The sequence below is a fragment of the Vigna unguiculata genome, chromosome 8 (genome assembly GCF_037176805.1).
Source record: "Vigna unguiculata cultivar grain cowpea cultivar isolate G323 ecotype 2 chromosome 8, ASM3717680v1, whole genome shotgun sequence".
NCBI classification, from domain to species: Eukaryota; Viridiplantae; Streptophyta; class Magnoliopsida; order Fabales; family Fabaceae; genus Vigna; species Vigna unguiculata.
Genome location: NC_140799.1, coordinates 36,437,103 through 36,452,650, shown reverse-complemented (window position 1 = coordinate 36,452,650; position 15,548 = coordinate 36,437,103). Strand labels below are relative to the sequence as shown.

The 15,548-nt window shown below is 33.6% G+C and overlaps 2 protein-coding genes across 3 annotated transcripts; one reads left to right on the top strand and one right to left on the bottom strand.

Annotated features, from left to right (window-relative positions):
* The first annotated feature begins 4,324 nt into the window (after positions 1-4,324).
* LOC114193098 (protein RADIALIS-like 4) lies at positions 4,325-5,640 on the top strand. Its single transcript, XM_028082797.2, has 2 exons — positions 4,325-4,684; positions 5,384-5,640. Exons 1-2 carry the CDS (start codon positions 4,404-4,406, stop codon positions 5,409-5,411), a joined length of 309 nt encoding a protein of 102 aa, XP_027938598.2. The 5' UTR covers positions 4,325-4,403; the 3' UTR covers positions 5,412-5,640.
* Positions 5,641-6,082: 442 nt separating this feature from the next.
* Positions 6,083-15,061, bottom strand: LOC114193097 (pumilio homolog 1-like). Of its 2 annotated transcripts, none has more exons than XM_028082794.2 (9): positions 14,030-15,061; positions 11,430-12,916; positions 11,207-11,348; positions 10,921-11,028; positions 9,022-9,234; positions 8,808-8,918; positions 8,263-8,457; positions 7,073-7,247; positions 6,083-6,528 (listed from the first exon to the last, which is right to left on the bottom strand). In XM_028082794.2, exons 1-9 carry the CDS (start codon positions 14,621-14,623, stop codon positions 6,482-6,484), a joined length of 3,072 nt encoding a protein of 1,023 aa, XP_027938595.2. In that variant the 5' UTR covers positions 14,624-15,061; the 3' UTR covers positions 6,083-6,481. The 2 variants fall into 2 exon arrangements, with proteins under 2 accessions (XP_027938595.2, XP_027938596.2); XM_028082795.2 differs by having other exon boundaries at positions 11,430-12,913.
* Positions 15,062-15,548: the final 487 nt, after the last annotated feature.

The following is a 15,548-nucleotide window of genomic DNA, read 5'->3' as shown; positions in this document are numbered from 1 at the left end:
CTGTTGGCTACTTCCTTTCCTTTCCTTTCTCTCTTGGCACCTTCTCAATCAACACCAACTCAAACTACATCTGCTATCACCACCACATTCGCCAAAACACAATATGATGTAGACATCAACAAACACTAACTAGGGAGTATCTATCCTCAGAACCAAGCTACCTTGCATTTCTAAAATGACTGAGAAAAAAAATATATATCAAGGGAAGTGAAGGCTATAATATCATAATTTTGTTACATGACATGTTCTAAAGTTGATTCTAGTATCTGATTAGTGTATTATTTGCGGGTCAGGTCATATTTTATTACCGTTGTATTTTGGTAATTCTTTTTCGAAAGATTTATTAATGTATTAGAGTTTATGATTATTTTTTGTGATAATTTCAACAAATTTTTGTATAGAAAATTTTACCGATGAAAAGTTCAACAAATATGAACTATCATGATGAATTGGAAAATAAAAATGAAATAAAATTCGTATTTGAGTGAGAAAATATTGAGTGTTAAAGTCTAACTCTAAATCATACATTAAATAAAAATAAGAAAGTTAAACATTATATAAATATAAAAATTCATAAATTTATTATTTTAAAATTTTAAATTAAATATAATATTTTTATACGTAATTTGAATTTGTATTTTATTGATATTATATCTTTTCGGTGATCTCCGTCGAAATAGTCATCATGGTTGTCTTTGTCTTCACTTAAGTTAGGAAGAACTTTTGAAGGTTCACATATTATTGTATGTTCTTCTTCTGTTGTTGATGTGTTAGAGGTTCTGTTTGAGGTGATGTAAAATTTGACCTCTAGAAATTCAGAATGTTGAACACCATTGCTTTATCAAGGCATATTATTAAGTTTTAGACTTAGCTGAAAATAACTGAGATGTTTAGATCTTGAATTCCATAGCATGAGTTGAAGATGCAGTTATTAATTGTTAATAAATAAAAGTGTGCAATTGGTTGGTGCTACCTTGGTTTTGTCAACTTAGGAGAATTGATCCATAAATAAAATTAATGGCTTCTCTTGTTGTCGTGTTGTGTTGTGAGTCAATGACCTTAAAATAGAAATGACTTGTTTCTGCCTCCTCTGGAGCGTAGCAGAATAATGCACCAGATTCTTTGTTCTTTTGTCCACAACCAGATATCTAAAAACTATGCAATATGTTTTAAAATTTACTGTGATTTTTATTTTAAACAATTTATGATATTAGAAAATATGTTTTAAAATATGATATTTACTGGTAATAATTTAAATAACTCATATAATTCAAACAATTTCAAGTAATTCACTCAAATTATTTATAAATGAACGAAAATATGATTATTTATGTTATCACTTCGGAATAAAAATAAATGAACGAAAATATAATAAAAATATTATTTTATTATGATTTGTTTAAAAATAAAGAGCTTATACATGTGACTTTCAAACAAAATAATTTCTGACCTTTTCTAAAATTGGAAGAAAAGAAAGGAAAAATATAATCATTTAATTTCTACAATATCATTTTTCAAAAATAAATATTTTATATAAAAGTGCATTAAAATACTGATAAAAATAAACGCAATTTAAAAAATTAACACTACTCTTAACTAAAATCTTAGGATAAAGAAAATAAATTCTTAAAATCTTAAGATAAAGACAATAAATTTGTCCTCAATTTTCTTATTTTTATTTAATATTAGGTTTAGAAACGATATAAAATTTTCATTCTTCCTTCCTCGAAATATTGCATTTTTCGTATTCCGTTATTGTGTGCTCTGTTCTGATTCACGCCACCGCTGACCACCGTCAACTGTCATATTGGAACCGTCTCCTTTACATTTAAATCTTATACTTATCTACATCAATATTCGCCAAACATTATAATTTTTTTATCACCTTTTTTTCTAAAATTTTCTCTTTTTTCTTTTAATATAAATTATTGCACAAAAAAATTTGAAAAAATAATATAATTCCTTTATCTAATTTAGCCCACGTGTTTCTGGGTATTGGACGTATACCCGTTTCTAGCTTTTGAAATTTGAAATTACACTTACTTAAATGAGACTTTAAAATCTTCAATACAAAGTATAGTTGAATATTTGACTCTAGAAATTTGGCAACAATTACAATAGGTTTTGGACCAGCTTTTGCATATCGAATTTTAGATTAAAAAGAATCAAAGTACTTTTTATTAGTCTTATATAATGATTCTATTTCTTAATTTATATACAAGTTAATTGTAATATATAAAAGAATTGGTTTTAATTTTTAATTCTTTTGTATTTATAAAAGAAATTTGTCTAGATATATAAATAATTTTTTTAATTCCTGAAAGGCTTTATTTTCTCAAGTAACCAAGACTATTATTGTATGAAGAATATCTATATCATCGTTTGAATGAATAAACACTAACAATTTTATTTTTTATTATCATTATTATTATTATTATTATTTATAACATAAAAAATTCAAAGAGACAAAAATAGAAAGTAACCCCGCCTCGTTTGTTAACCCTACATCCCAATTTCGTAGCAAAAATGAACATTGTTTTCATAAGATTTTTAAGAAAAAGTAAATTTTATATAAACTAAAATTATTTATGTCAAAATTTAAAATAAAAATATAATATTACATGAAAATTTTGCTTGTGTTAAGTATAAGTTGTTGAGTAACAAAAAAAAACTCACAAAACTAATTATCTTGAGTTAAAAATGTTGTAACTCTTATAACTTATTAATACTTAATTTCACTACTGTTTCTTTTCAAAAAAAAACTTGACAGAATTTTCTATAAATTAATTTACAAAATAATTAATGTTAATTATGTTTTTTTTTTTAAAAAAAACTTTATATAAATCATCCAATAGTCTCAGATATGGAGAAGTTCAAGCACACTTAATAAAAAAATTTTAAAAAAAAATTCCTTTTCACCTTACATTTGAGTAGATTTTATTTTTCCTCTCTAACCATGATCAATGAAAAAACCCATCTTTGGAAGTGACCGAATTTTTTTATGCACAGCTTTATTTTATTTTTTTTAATTTAATGTCTCCAAACCATGCTCTTATGTTCCAGTTTTATCTACAAACCTTATATTCAATACATTCAACGTCGTACTTATGCGTATGCATCTCTAGTTTTATTAAAATTAATACTAATCCAGTGTTCTTTTGAGTGGTTGAAACTGTGAGAGGTAATTTAGGAGAGTGGATATCATAGATTGACCGCGTTCCTTTTGTCCGATTTAAAACGATGTGAGAGAGCGGATTTGGGTAAAAGTGAGGTGATACTCGTATATAATGTGAGAGATTACAAAAATACTCTTTTGTTAAGTGCATCCATGGATGGAGAAGAACATGAGGTGCTTGGGTGTGGTGGGGGAGGAAGAGGATGGAAGTGGTGTGCTGTGGTGGCGGACTTAGGTGAAGGAAGTGGTGGTGTGTGGTGGGGAAGAAGTCCCGTAGTCCATAGGAGATGCGCACCGGTTAACTAACCGGTGTATGACACCGGTTACGTAACCGGTGTCATGACATAAAGGGGTTTGATACCGGTTACGACACCGTTGTGTGTGTGTTTTTTTTTTCTTTTAACTTTGTTTTAAAACTTTTTTTTAACTTTATTTGTATAACTTTTGTTTAAAATTTAATTGTATAACTTTTTTTTAAAATTTAATTGTATAAATCTTTTTTACATTCATAAAAATTTAATTTTTTTTATTTTAAAATTTCATATAATTTTTTTTAATTCGTATTATTTAATTATAATTATTTTTATAACATCAAATTAGAAAATCATTCTCTTTTTTCATCAAAGATATTTTGGTAACTTTCTAATTCTTTCTATTTTTACAATTTATTTTATCTATCACATTAATCAAATCTTTCACTAATTCACTTAAAAAACACACACAAATTCATCCACCTAAATCAACACAAATTCATCTTCACACTCTTCCCCATATCTACACCCCCAAAGGAACACACCCTAAATATTTGAAAAAAAAAATTATTTTGTTCTCTTAGTCTTATATAATTAAATTCGTTATAATCGTGTTTTATGAGAGACTTGTGTATAATTCAGAATATATATACAAATCTATTTGTATACCGAAGTAAACTCTTTTACTCATCTCATGAAGAAGTTACCAAACGCAACACATACACAAACACAAGATTGAAAAGTATGTAGAAGAGAAGTTAATTTGTGAAAAGCGTTTTGTGTATCACAAGAGTCTAGCTGTATGTTGTCCCACTCTACATTTACATTTAGAGGTCACATCTAAGCATGATCCACCAATCCTTTCACCTTTTTATAAGCCATTCCAACCCCATCTTAACTTAATTCACTTTCTCTATTTCCAAATTGCATGCAAACATACCCTAATTAACCTTCCTTCCTTTCTTCCTCTTCCACTCATGGCTTCAACCTCTCTCCACACCAACAACACCAACAACAACAACACCAACAACCATAACTCTTCTTCTTGGACACGCATGCAGAACAAGCAATTCGAAAGCGCACTTGCCTTGTACGATGAAGACACCCCAGATCGATGGCAGAACATAGCCAGAATAGTTGGTGATAAATCTGTTGAGGAAGTTAAGAAGCACTATGAAATCCTTGTCGAAGACCTTAAGCATATAGAGTCTGGTCGTGTTCCAATCCCCAGTTACAACTCCACTCATCATCAAGACAGGTAAAAAAGGATCCTTTCTGCTTCTTTCTCTCTCACTCTTCTTCTATCTTCCCCTCATGCACATGCAATGCTTACTTATGCTTTCTTCTCTCATTCATTATTCCTTTCGCCTTTCTTTAAATCACTTCTTTCTACCAACTAAAATCAACCTATTCACTACTCAAAAATAGATTATATATTAATTCAAATTACACAAAAGTTATTCAAACAAAACTTTACTGCAAGTCAACATGGTATCACCACAGTATGTACAAGTACTATTATTTTAACACTCAACAATTTTTTTATACATTTTATGAAGAAAAACAAATTATTGACACCGAAATTGTCTTTGACGCCCATTTCATAGGAAAAATAATATTTTATATTATTATGGACCATGACAAACGAAAAAGGAGACATTTCTTTAAGGGGTGTCAAATGAGAGCGTTCAAATATGACTGTTATCCCTATTTTATTCTTCAATGTTTTTCTTTTTTCACACATACAAAAGTTAACTTCTTTTTTTAATGATCAAAATACTTCTAAAAATGAATTGTTAAGTAATGCTAGTGATGTTAAAAAAATATTTTACTTTATGAAACTTAATTGGACAAAGATGTAAAAAAATTACATTGTGAGTGTAGGGATTTTTCTTAATGAAGAAGGCATAATGCATGCTGTTCTGTGTTCATTAACAAAATGTAGCTTAATTGGCAGGCCTCTAAAGTATCTTAATCAGCAGTGAATTGACCAGGTCAACTCAAGTATCTATAGGCACTTAAGTTGGAACAACACAGGATGCAAGACCAAACATTCTTCTTCTGTTTTCCTTGTTTATGTCCAACAAACATCCAACACTTTACTTCTCTTTACAGTTCAGATACTAAGTGAACAATATGACATATTTGATAATGTTTGGTTTCTATTTTCAAGATCATTTAGGAAAACAAAAAGAAATATGCTTGATGGAGACAGATTGGGAATTTCCCTTCTTTTGTTTCACATTGCAAGGAAAAAAGCAACATAAATACCAAAGTAGAGGTTCTCTCAAAAGTTGTTACAAATCCAATGTTTCATCTCCACGACGATGTGCTCTGTTATATTATTATCTCATTTATATGTCAACGCAAACAGGTCACCAAAAAATGAAGCAAGTTTTGAATGTTTGAAACGGTGGCATCTTTTACACATATTTCAGATTAATTAATTTAAATTCACATATTTTGCTTTTGGCAAACAAGTTTTGACCACAATCTTATTGTTAAAATGGAGAACTCATACAAAGAAAACACATTCAATACATAGCTAACTTTGGAGAAAAACCAGGAACACAGTGCAGTAGATTAGAATTGAAGAACATATAAGAAAAACAAGAGAAAGAAATGGGAAGAAAAATTGAAGCAAGAGGCAAAAATGTGGAGGGATAGAAGAAAAGGTTAACATAGGGCAAAAAGAAAAGCCTCATATGTCAAAACATTTGGTGATCCCGAATACAAGGACTCTGATAACCTAGTAAAATTTGTACAGTCATCACCTCCCTTTACAACATGAAAACTAGCTCATAAATAATATTATATATCCCTGCCGCATGAGAGAGAATCAGGCAGGGCAAGGCCATTAACAGTACCAAGCCTGAGCTTCAGCCTCGGCTATAACCTGATTCTAGCTGTATTATCCTCACACTAACAAATGTACAATTTCAAGTAGAACTAATTTATTAATTCACTACCTGAATACAGACAGGGCCATTAGCAATACCACATGAAAAGAAAAAAGAGCAGGTGCTTCTATTATCCTCAGTTAGCTGTACATTCTCTATACCATCTGTGCAGGATTTAGAGTCAGAATACTAATCCTCCTCTCTGCATAACAAACAAAATTGACTTAAGTGCACACAATCAAATAACATCTAAAGATAGATAATACATGCAAAATGTCAAATAGTAGCCACTTCATTCAATTCATTAGATAGAAGTGCACTCAGAAGCCTATATTTTAGACATCCTTTGGCAAGTGAAAGTCATTCATCTTGTTTGCATACAGTAATTAAAGATAGACTCATCAATTGTAAAAACAAGACGTGATATATCACCCCTACTTCATATGGTAGTTGATTGAATAAAAAGTTTGTACAAGAAAATTACCAAACCTCACGGTTGAATAACTTTTTTCAAACAAAAACTGCTATATACACAGGTAAATTTTTGTAAAGAAAAAATGCCACGTTAGTCCAAAAACAAATTTTCTAGGAACTGTACTGCTTAATCAAAACAGAGTACAGTCTTTAAAAGGAAAGAAAATTAAGTATTATACGAGTTTTGTGAATGTATGAGCCTACTTGACGCAATTGTAGTAATAGATAAATAAGAGCAAAAATGAAAAGTAAATTTGAGATAGAAAATATACCCCCAGCAGCAACCAATTTCTCTACACGGGCAACAATGTGCTTCCCATAGGTATATTTCTTCAAGGCATTCAGGTGAACCTTTATTCGATTAAGGATTAGCTCAAGCTGCTGGTCATCACAGGTTTCCAGCACTTTCTGTACAACGTAGTTTGCAAACTGATCCTTCATCATAATCTAAAAACATACAGGCAATATATGAGAAAAGTAGATAAATGACTAAACAACACAAAAAGATCAATTAATATTAAACACAAAAAATGGCAGTACAAAACTTAAACTAAACTTACTTTTTGGAATAAGACCAACCTGGCTATTTTTACAACACGGTCAAGTCATAATCACAACATGAGAAACCATCATTTTATTGAGTACAAGACTAAACTGGTGAACCAAACTGGTAAGTCGACTAATGTTCAAATCAAGACCATAAATTGACAATGACAAAATAAAAGTGGGCCCTGGAAACTGAATTACTTTTAAGGCAAGTACTTTCAAAGCTTAATTTAATATATTGAGTGTATGATTGTACACTGGATTTATTACTCCACATCACCATGGATAAAGAAGTGGGGAAAAATTTAGGATGTAAAAGCATAGAACAAATTATCAGGGGAAGGAGGGCACTAAGAAAAGGGTATATATCAGTGACATTTTAGAAACATGTAACGTTTAAAGGGGAAGGAGGGACCTATCCTACTCTTGGCATCACCACCAACCCTCCTCCCGCCCCTATCTATTTGACATTTCAATGACATCTCAGACAGCAACATATTTTCATAGGAGATAGTGGAGGGGTGAAGCTATGAAGCAAATAGCTTACGGGAGTCTTTAATAAGGTAGAAAATAGGGAGGCCTAATTTGTACTGCAATGGATCTTTCATGAAGAAAAAGGTGACGTAGCACATCGACAACAAAAACAAGATGAGCTAGTAAACACCAGAACCTATGATTTGCTTCAGCAATCCAAACTAACTTCACACGAAGCATATTTCCTTAAACTCCTAACAACCAGAACAACGAAAAATCTTATTGAATGAAGTAAATGATAAAATGGACAGAGTGAAAAAGGGCAAAAATATTCAAAATAGTATAAAATACTTCAAGTTCTACTTTCAGCAGGAGATAAGGAAAGATTGCTAAAAGAAGCATAATGCATGACAAGAGATCAGTACATAGTTCGTGCACAAACCTGCAGGGGCTCGTTTTCATAAGTGGAACCAAGCATCTCATTCACAAGGACTTGTCGCTCGGCAGGAGTTCCAAAGGTAAGGCACTTTTCTATAACATTAGAGGCAAACTTCTGCTGGCTCATCTGCACTATTTGCCCAGTTAATTCTTTGATTATAGCTGAACGTTCATAAGGTTTGCCATGCTCCAGCACATGCTGCAAAATTTAACCAAGCATAAAAAAAAATTGAACTGAAGGCAATGACTGAAATCTAAAGAGGTAATTGAAAAAAAAAAAGTCATCAGCAAAAATGCATAGTAGAAGTCTGTAGGTAATTTGGGAGAAAGCTTGTTGCTTAATTGCTAAAATCTGTCAGTTTGTTGAGACAGAAAAGAAAAAACTCATATTTCCTATAAATAAGAGAGAGATAGAAAAGACAGTGTCTTGTCATTTGTGAGAGAATTGGGTCTTTGAGCATTGGAAGGTGCAGACCTTCAATTAGAGAACAAAATCACAAGCAGTGACCATCGGATAATAAGCAAAAACCAAAATGAAATGCAACAAACCTGCACAACATAATTTCCATATTGGTCTTGAGCTAACATACACACAGATTGCAAAATTTCATCCATCATAATCTGTTGTGTTTTTGTATCATGGCAGTACTCCAAGACTCTCTGCACATTTGAAATATGACGAGTTTAGAACTATTATGTTGATCTTACAAACTAGCAATCCAGCTATGTTTTTTACACAAATGCACGAGAGGCAACAGTTAACCTGTATAACGCGGCAACCATAAGGATGAGTTGACAATGTCACAACCTGATCATAAAACGTTGAAACAATAAAATGGATTGCATCCTCTGGTACACATTCAATACATTTCTGGATGACATGATTTCCATTTTGATCACGTACACAACGCATGATATGACCATCCAACTCTGTAACCATTTTAGTCTGCTGATCCATATCAACAACTTCAATAGCCTACAGAATTTAAAAGAGAAAAACAAAATGAATAACTCTTGACTTTACCATTAACCCACATAAATCACAACAGCACCCTAAATTCAAAGCATTAATAACAAGACAATATCAGTTTCACACACAAAATAAGCAATTACATATTGCTGTAAATAAAAATTTAGTAGGATAAAAAATATTCTCAATATCTCCATAGTAATAGGAAAAAATATCTTCATAATCTTCCTATTTATTACACTGCATTTTTATCCCTTTTTAAAGTTTGGTTATTACAAACAAAGACAATGAGAATGTAATTTGAATGATTGACATCAATAAAATAATTCTTTACTTTTTAACTTGATATCAAAATCTATCTTAACGAGATTTGTTGGATCTATCGTGTCACCCTTTATAAGACTGCTATTTGAGTACCCACAAATATAAAAAAAAAAGAAAATAATAATAACACCCAATATATTTTTCTCACTTAAAACCTCATAGACAGTCAAGTCAACAAAACTATTAGAAAAGAAACCATAGCTTTCCTGACATTAAGATGATGAAAAAATAATTAGAAGACTCAGGTTGCTCCCAAACACACTCCAACCCAAGAAGTAAAATGGGAAATGTTGGGGAAAACATACCTGCAAAGATAAATCAAATAAAAATAAAAGTGGAGCTCGTTGTGATTATTTCAACAGGGTGCCTAGACAACCCTTCAACATGGTATCTCTTATTAACAAGAAAGCAAGTGTAAATGCAGCTCTAGTAACAGTTCAAAGCTCAAAAAGCACTAAAAGTGTTATACATTCGTCGTTACTATTTCAACATTAATAATCCTTTAAAGTTTTGTATCGTAAATTAAAAAAAACAATAAAGAATGTTCCAATACTTTAAAACAAAATCACCATTCCATTAGTTAGAATGTTTTGAACAATGTATAGCACTGATAGTAATAACAAGTCTTAAAAGCACAACCAAACAAACCACGAATAAAAAGAAAGGAGTTATTACTTATTACTATTACTGAAGTAAGACAACATTGCCAACTACCAACAGAAAAGGACAATGATATCTTCTTTCTGAATAGGTTCATTTTCCACTGGGAAAAAAATATTAAAGGAATTACTAACAAGTGCCCTGAGTATAATAAGGAATCAAATTTAAAATGTATTGAATGAAAAGTAAAACAATTATTATATAAAATTCAGAAGAATAGTTAATGCTTTCATCTTTAAGCAAATAGAAGCATTTAATGGTGGGGGTATTACAAGCTGGTTAATCGATAGTATTAGTTCATAAAACCTTAAATAACAGTATCATCTCTACAAAAGGGATACAGCTTCTTTAAGAAGCTGCAGATGAAACACAACCAAACACCAATGGCAGGTCTTGGCAGGGAAACATGCTGGGTTGGTTGGAAAATCCTAACCCAAGGCAGGAGCAGACCAAGGGACGGAGATTTTGCCTACATTACATTGTGGCAGCTGTTGCAGCCACAATTTTACTGCAATCACAGCAACTATTATTGTGATAACCAAATGTGATACTATGCCTAACTGTCGAGGGCAAGAACTGACAGCATGATTGACTACCGCATAACAAACTTCAATCCAACACTTAAAACAGCAGAATTTGTATAATGATAAAAAAACACAGTATATAATTATGTAAACAGTCATAAGGTAGATAAATTAATATGCAGACCTTCTGGATAACCCGACAGCCATACATTTGAAGACTCAGGGTCAGCACATGACCCGTAAGCTGATCGGCCAGTTCCCTTATTTGTGCTGCTGTTCCATGTTCAAAAAACTAAACACGAATAGCAATTTGTTAGACATGTATACAATGAATTCATAGTTTTTTGCTTTAAATGATGAATTTGATACCCTTTGTACATAACAAACAATTATGAAAAAAATACACTATACAAGTTGAAAATTGAAAATATAGCGAGATTCCATATATAGCAAAGAAAATATCAAAGTACCTTCTGAATCACATAATTACCGAAGACATCAGTCATTAGAGAAAGTGCTTGTGGCATGATTTCATGGAAAACCATGTTTTTCTCTTCCATCGAGGCTGTCTCAAGTTTCTGTTGTATAAATCGGCTTCCATACTGATCAGCACTGTTTAAGAAAGAATATGAAAACAAGTTAGCTAAATATTAAATCTGAAGAAGCAAACCAAAGTAGATCACCAGTATGTACCTGAATTCAACAACATGCCCAGCAATTTCTGAAAGTTCAAAACATTTGGTCTTATTACTTTTGAATTCATCAAGCAAGGAAGATGCAAAATTCTCTTCTAAGCTACCAACTGTGTCTGAATGCCAAGCTCCCATGAACCCCCCCGCCACATTCCTCATCCCAGACAAACGCATATTTCGTTCACTTTGGTTCATTGGACTACCCGGTCCATAGAGGGAGTTAGGGAAAAGGGAACCAGCCAGTGGGCTCCCTGGATATGATGTGGCCAGACCATACGAAGGATTTCCAAAAGAATTAGGGCTCAAGGTAGCTGATTTACCAAGGTATGGAACATTGAAATGTGAATTTTGGGGAGCAATCAAAGACTCAACATAAGCTTTTTGGAGGCCAAGTAAATCTGTGCATTCCCTATTTATCACTGATTCCTTAAGCGCAGCAATCTGTGCAGCAGAAGCAACATCCCCCGATCTCAGATACTGAAGATACAAAGGGTCCATCAAAGGCAACTGTTGAGTGCCACTGGCAGCATGACTTCCAAGCCTGCTAGAATTTTGTAATTCAGTTGCAGCCAATAAAGGTCCTAAAGTTGCACCTCTTCCCAGTGCTCTAGAGTCCATAGCATTCAATCCTAGTGCAGATGCAGCAACAGCAGCATTTTCGAAGAAAGGAGGCAAATTCCCACTCCCAAGCTGGCCTGTCATCATGGATGGTGATGGAGGATTAACATTATATCCATTCATGCCATAGTTTGGATATGAGATATCTTCAACATTCTGATAGTGAGCAGGTGAACTACCTCTGCTAGTATAAGTTGGTGTAGAATGTCCTTTCAAATGCGTGTTAACAGAAATTCCACCAGCCTTATGGGGTTCTAGCTGTTCATCTGCATACCCTGACGATTTATTCAGATCCAATCCAAAACTGCTGACTTTATTCACTTTTAAGTGGGATTGGGTAGCAGAATGACGTTGAAAAGCCAAGGAATCAGGCTGCTGTTTAAAACTATGAGTATAATCTTCATTGTGCCTAGATGACTGGGAATGTTTTTCATCATCTATTATATCTTTTGTGGATAAATTCATACCAGCCAAAGCAGACGCCAGATCTGCAGACTCATTTAAATTAGATGAGACAGCATTGAGTAAATTTTGACTGTTAGAACTTTTTTTATCAGCTGAACTGGATCTGCCATCACCAATGGGTGGAAGACAAGGACTAGCAGCTCTTGGTAGAAGCTGAGAGTCAGGGGTGCTACTCCTTGATAGGGAGGCACCTAAGGCGGAAGCATACGTTTGAGGTCCCGAACCAACAAAATTTTGGGCAGCAGATATGCCTAGCTTATTTCCACCAGACCGCAGGGCATTCAGTTCTTGATGCACATAAGCAACACGGGTTTCAGATTTTTCAGCAATGTCATCAAATAAATTACTGCTAGGTAGATTATGAGGGTGCTTGGATCCAGATGATGCATTATTTATTTCGTCCTGCTAAGAAAGTATGGCAACAAACATCAGAGACAATGCAACGACATAAAATTATAATACAAGTTATGATAACCACACATAATAACATCATTTCATTGCAAAACTAACTAGTAAAGACAAAATTTTAAATTTCAAGCTCTTAAAATTGCAACTCCACACCATTCAGCCACAACTAGAAACTGAAAGGTTAGTCAGCCAAAACTGATCAGAGCAAACCAAGAATATGCAATAAAGATAGAGTGACTCAATAGTCCACTAAAACACTGCCTGGTAAGCATAGAAGGGTCAACAACAGCATCCAACTAAAACAGAAATAAGAGGAACCACTATCGAAAAATTAATCAATTTACAATCCACAACTTCCATTGCAAATCACTACATCTCAGCTTAATCAAAAAAGAATACTGCCTCACTCGACACTAGGGGATGTTGGGGAGGAGAAAGAGTTCTAAGACCAGGAAAATTCTTTATTTTTTAACAAAAATCTTTAATTTAATAATTCATTAAATAAATGACCTCTTAAATCCAACTCTCAATCAAACCCTAAAACAAAGCCAATGAATGTATCAATGAACCCTCTTGGATTTAGACCAATTATTTGGGCCGTGTTGCCTGCTAATCCTTGAGCCAACCTAGTTCCAAAGCTCGGATACTAAGCTCAAAATGTAGTTGACAATGTTGGCAGTGTATGAATAATCCAAGCATGGGTTACTAAGCTCAAAATGTAATTGACAATGTTGGCAGTTTGTGAATAATCCAACCACTAGGGAAAAAAGGACAAGACACGATCACAAAAATGGTTTGTCCATGTCACAAAGGCATTGGTAGAACACACTGTTGAATGACCTAAGCATGTAGAATCTCAGGAGGCTCACTTCCGAGGGTTCTTCCAGATAGCCAGAAACAGTGATGCATTGCTTTCCATCCTATAAACACAAACTCACTCACACACACACACACGCACACACAAACTTTTATCCTTCAATCAGAGAAGCAACCAACCATCAATAACCAAACAACTAATGTAAAACAACATGCATATGAATATTAGAGAAACAAAACATAATACACATTCAATACTTAAATTACAATTTACAAACATAACAAAACTCTCACCTGAAACAGTTCTGCGATGCTCTTCTGCCTACTCCCTAGACCTAATGCCGGCAACCCGATCAACCCATCATCACCACTCCATTCTGGGCCGCCTTTGCGGTGCTTCAAACCACCCTCTTCCTTCACACCAAACCCACCAGGGTGCACAGAAAACAAAGGGTTGTTATCACCTCCTTCAATTCCACCATCATCACTGGTCATCCTCCTATCCCCAACACCGCCCACCTTAGAACCACCCCTCAACCGCTGCACGAACCGCCAGTCCTCCTTCGAGGCCAGCGGAGGCGGCAAGCGCGGGTTCAGATTCACATTAGAGTAATAATAATTGGCGTAATTGGGATCAGCCCGAAGCTCTTCCTCGCTCCCAAAACCCCTTCTGCCACCATAACCTGGCGCAGCCGGAGACCCCTCAAACAACCCTCCCACCGCCGTCAAGGACCCCTCCACAGTCGGAGGGGCCGACCCACTTCGCAACCGAGCGAGTTCCCTCTCTCTCAGAACCCCTAAATCTTCGCCGCCTGTGTATTCACCTTTCTTCAACATCGATCGAATTGCCACATCAGACATCATCTTACCGTAACTGTCACTCACCATTACACCGCACAACAAAGTTTTACTAACAAAACAAACAAACACATACAATAACTCAACCAAAAAACTCAAAACTGGTTTGAAACTGCTCTGGTCTGAACAGTTGCAAATCCAAAAACCCAAAATACAAGGTTTGTTTTTTCTCTTATTTTTGGGTTACAGGCTTCAGTAACAGGAGTTATGAGAGTTGAATAGAGAAAAAAACTTCAACTTTATTGGTGAGTTTTGTGATTATTTTGTTATGTGGGAATCAGAATGAAGATCGGACTTTAGAGTGAAGAGAACGAACGCGGAAGATCGACGATGTGTTGGTCCATGTTAGAAACGAAACAGAAACAGTGGCGAGACTGCGAGTGTGAAGATGGTGGCAGTGATAAGTACGAGAGTTTGGCCTTCTCCCACCGTTTGATCTAAGAATGACGGTGCTGATTAATTGCTTCAAGATTTGTTATTACACCTCTCTAGGGTTTGTAGTATATGTTATATTTGTATTAAGCACCCACTTTGTTTTTTTTCATTTAACATAAACCCGCGTGAATTTATAAAACATTATCCTCTCTTCGATCCTCCGACATTGGAGAATCATATCTTAGGTATTAATATTTGATTTAGTAAAAAAAAAAAACATATGTTACCAAATAAGAGTATTATGTTATAGACAATAAAAATACTCAAATATTTATGATATTACATGCATATTTATATTTCAAAATTTCTATCACATCTAATTATAACAATTTTATTCTGATTATTCTATATCATATATTCAATCATTCCTACAAAAACATAACATGAATGAATCTTGTTCAACCTTCGGTGTTAAAAAGATTGAAACACTTGGCCTTTTGCTATAATGGTTGAAGCGGTGGGATGTCTAAAATTGTGTCTTGGGATGCACTTAAGAGATTTAGATGGTTTCAACATTACT

Excerpts from the sequence above, each read along its gene's own strand:
- LOC114193098 (XM_028082797.2), top strand. The coding sequence starts at position 4,404 with ATGGCTTCAACCTCTCTCCACACCAACAACACCAACAACAACAACACC. Across the intron at positions 4,685-5,383 it reads TCCACTCATCATCAAGACAG|GCCTCTAAAGTATCTTAATC; the intron begins GTAAAAAAGGAT and ends CTTAATTGGCAG.
- LOC114193097 (XM_028082794.2), bottom strand. The coding sequence starts at position 14,623 with ATGGTGAGTGACAGTTACGGTAAGATGATGTCTGATGTGGCAATTCGA. Across the intron at positions 12,917-14,029 it reads GCATCGCAGAACTGTTTCAG|CAGGACGAAATAAATAATGC; the intron begins GTGAGAGTTTTG and ends ATACTTTCTTAG. Across the intron at positions 8,458-8,807 it reads ATGGAAATTATGTTGTGCAG|CATGTGCTGGAGCATGGCAA; the intron begins GTTTGTTGCATT and ends TAAATTTTGCAG.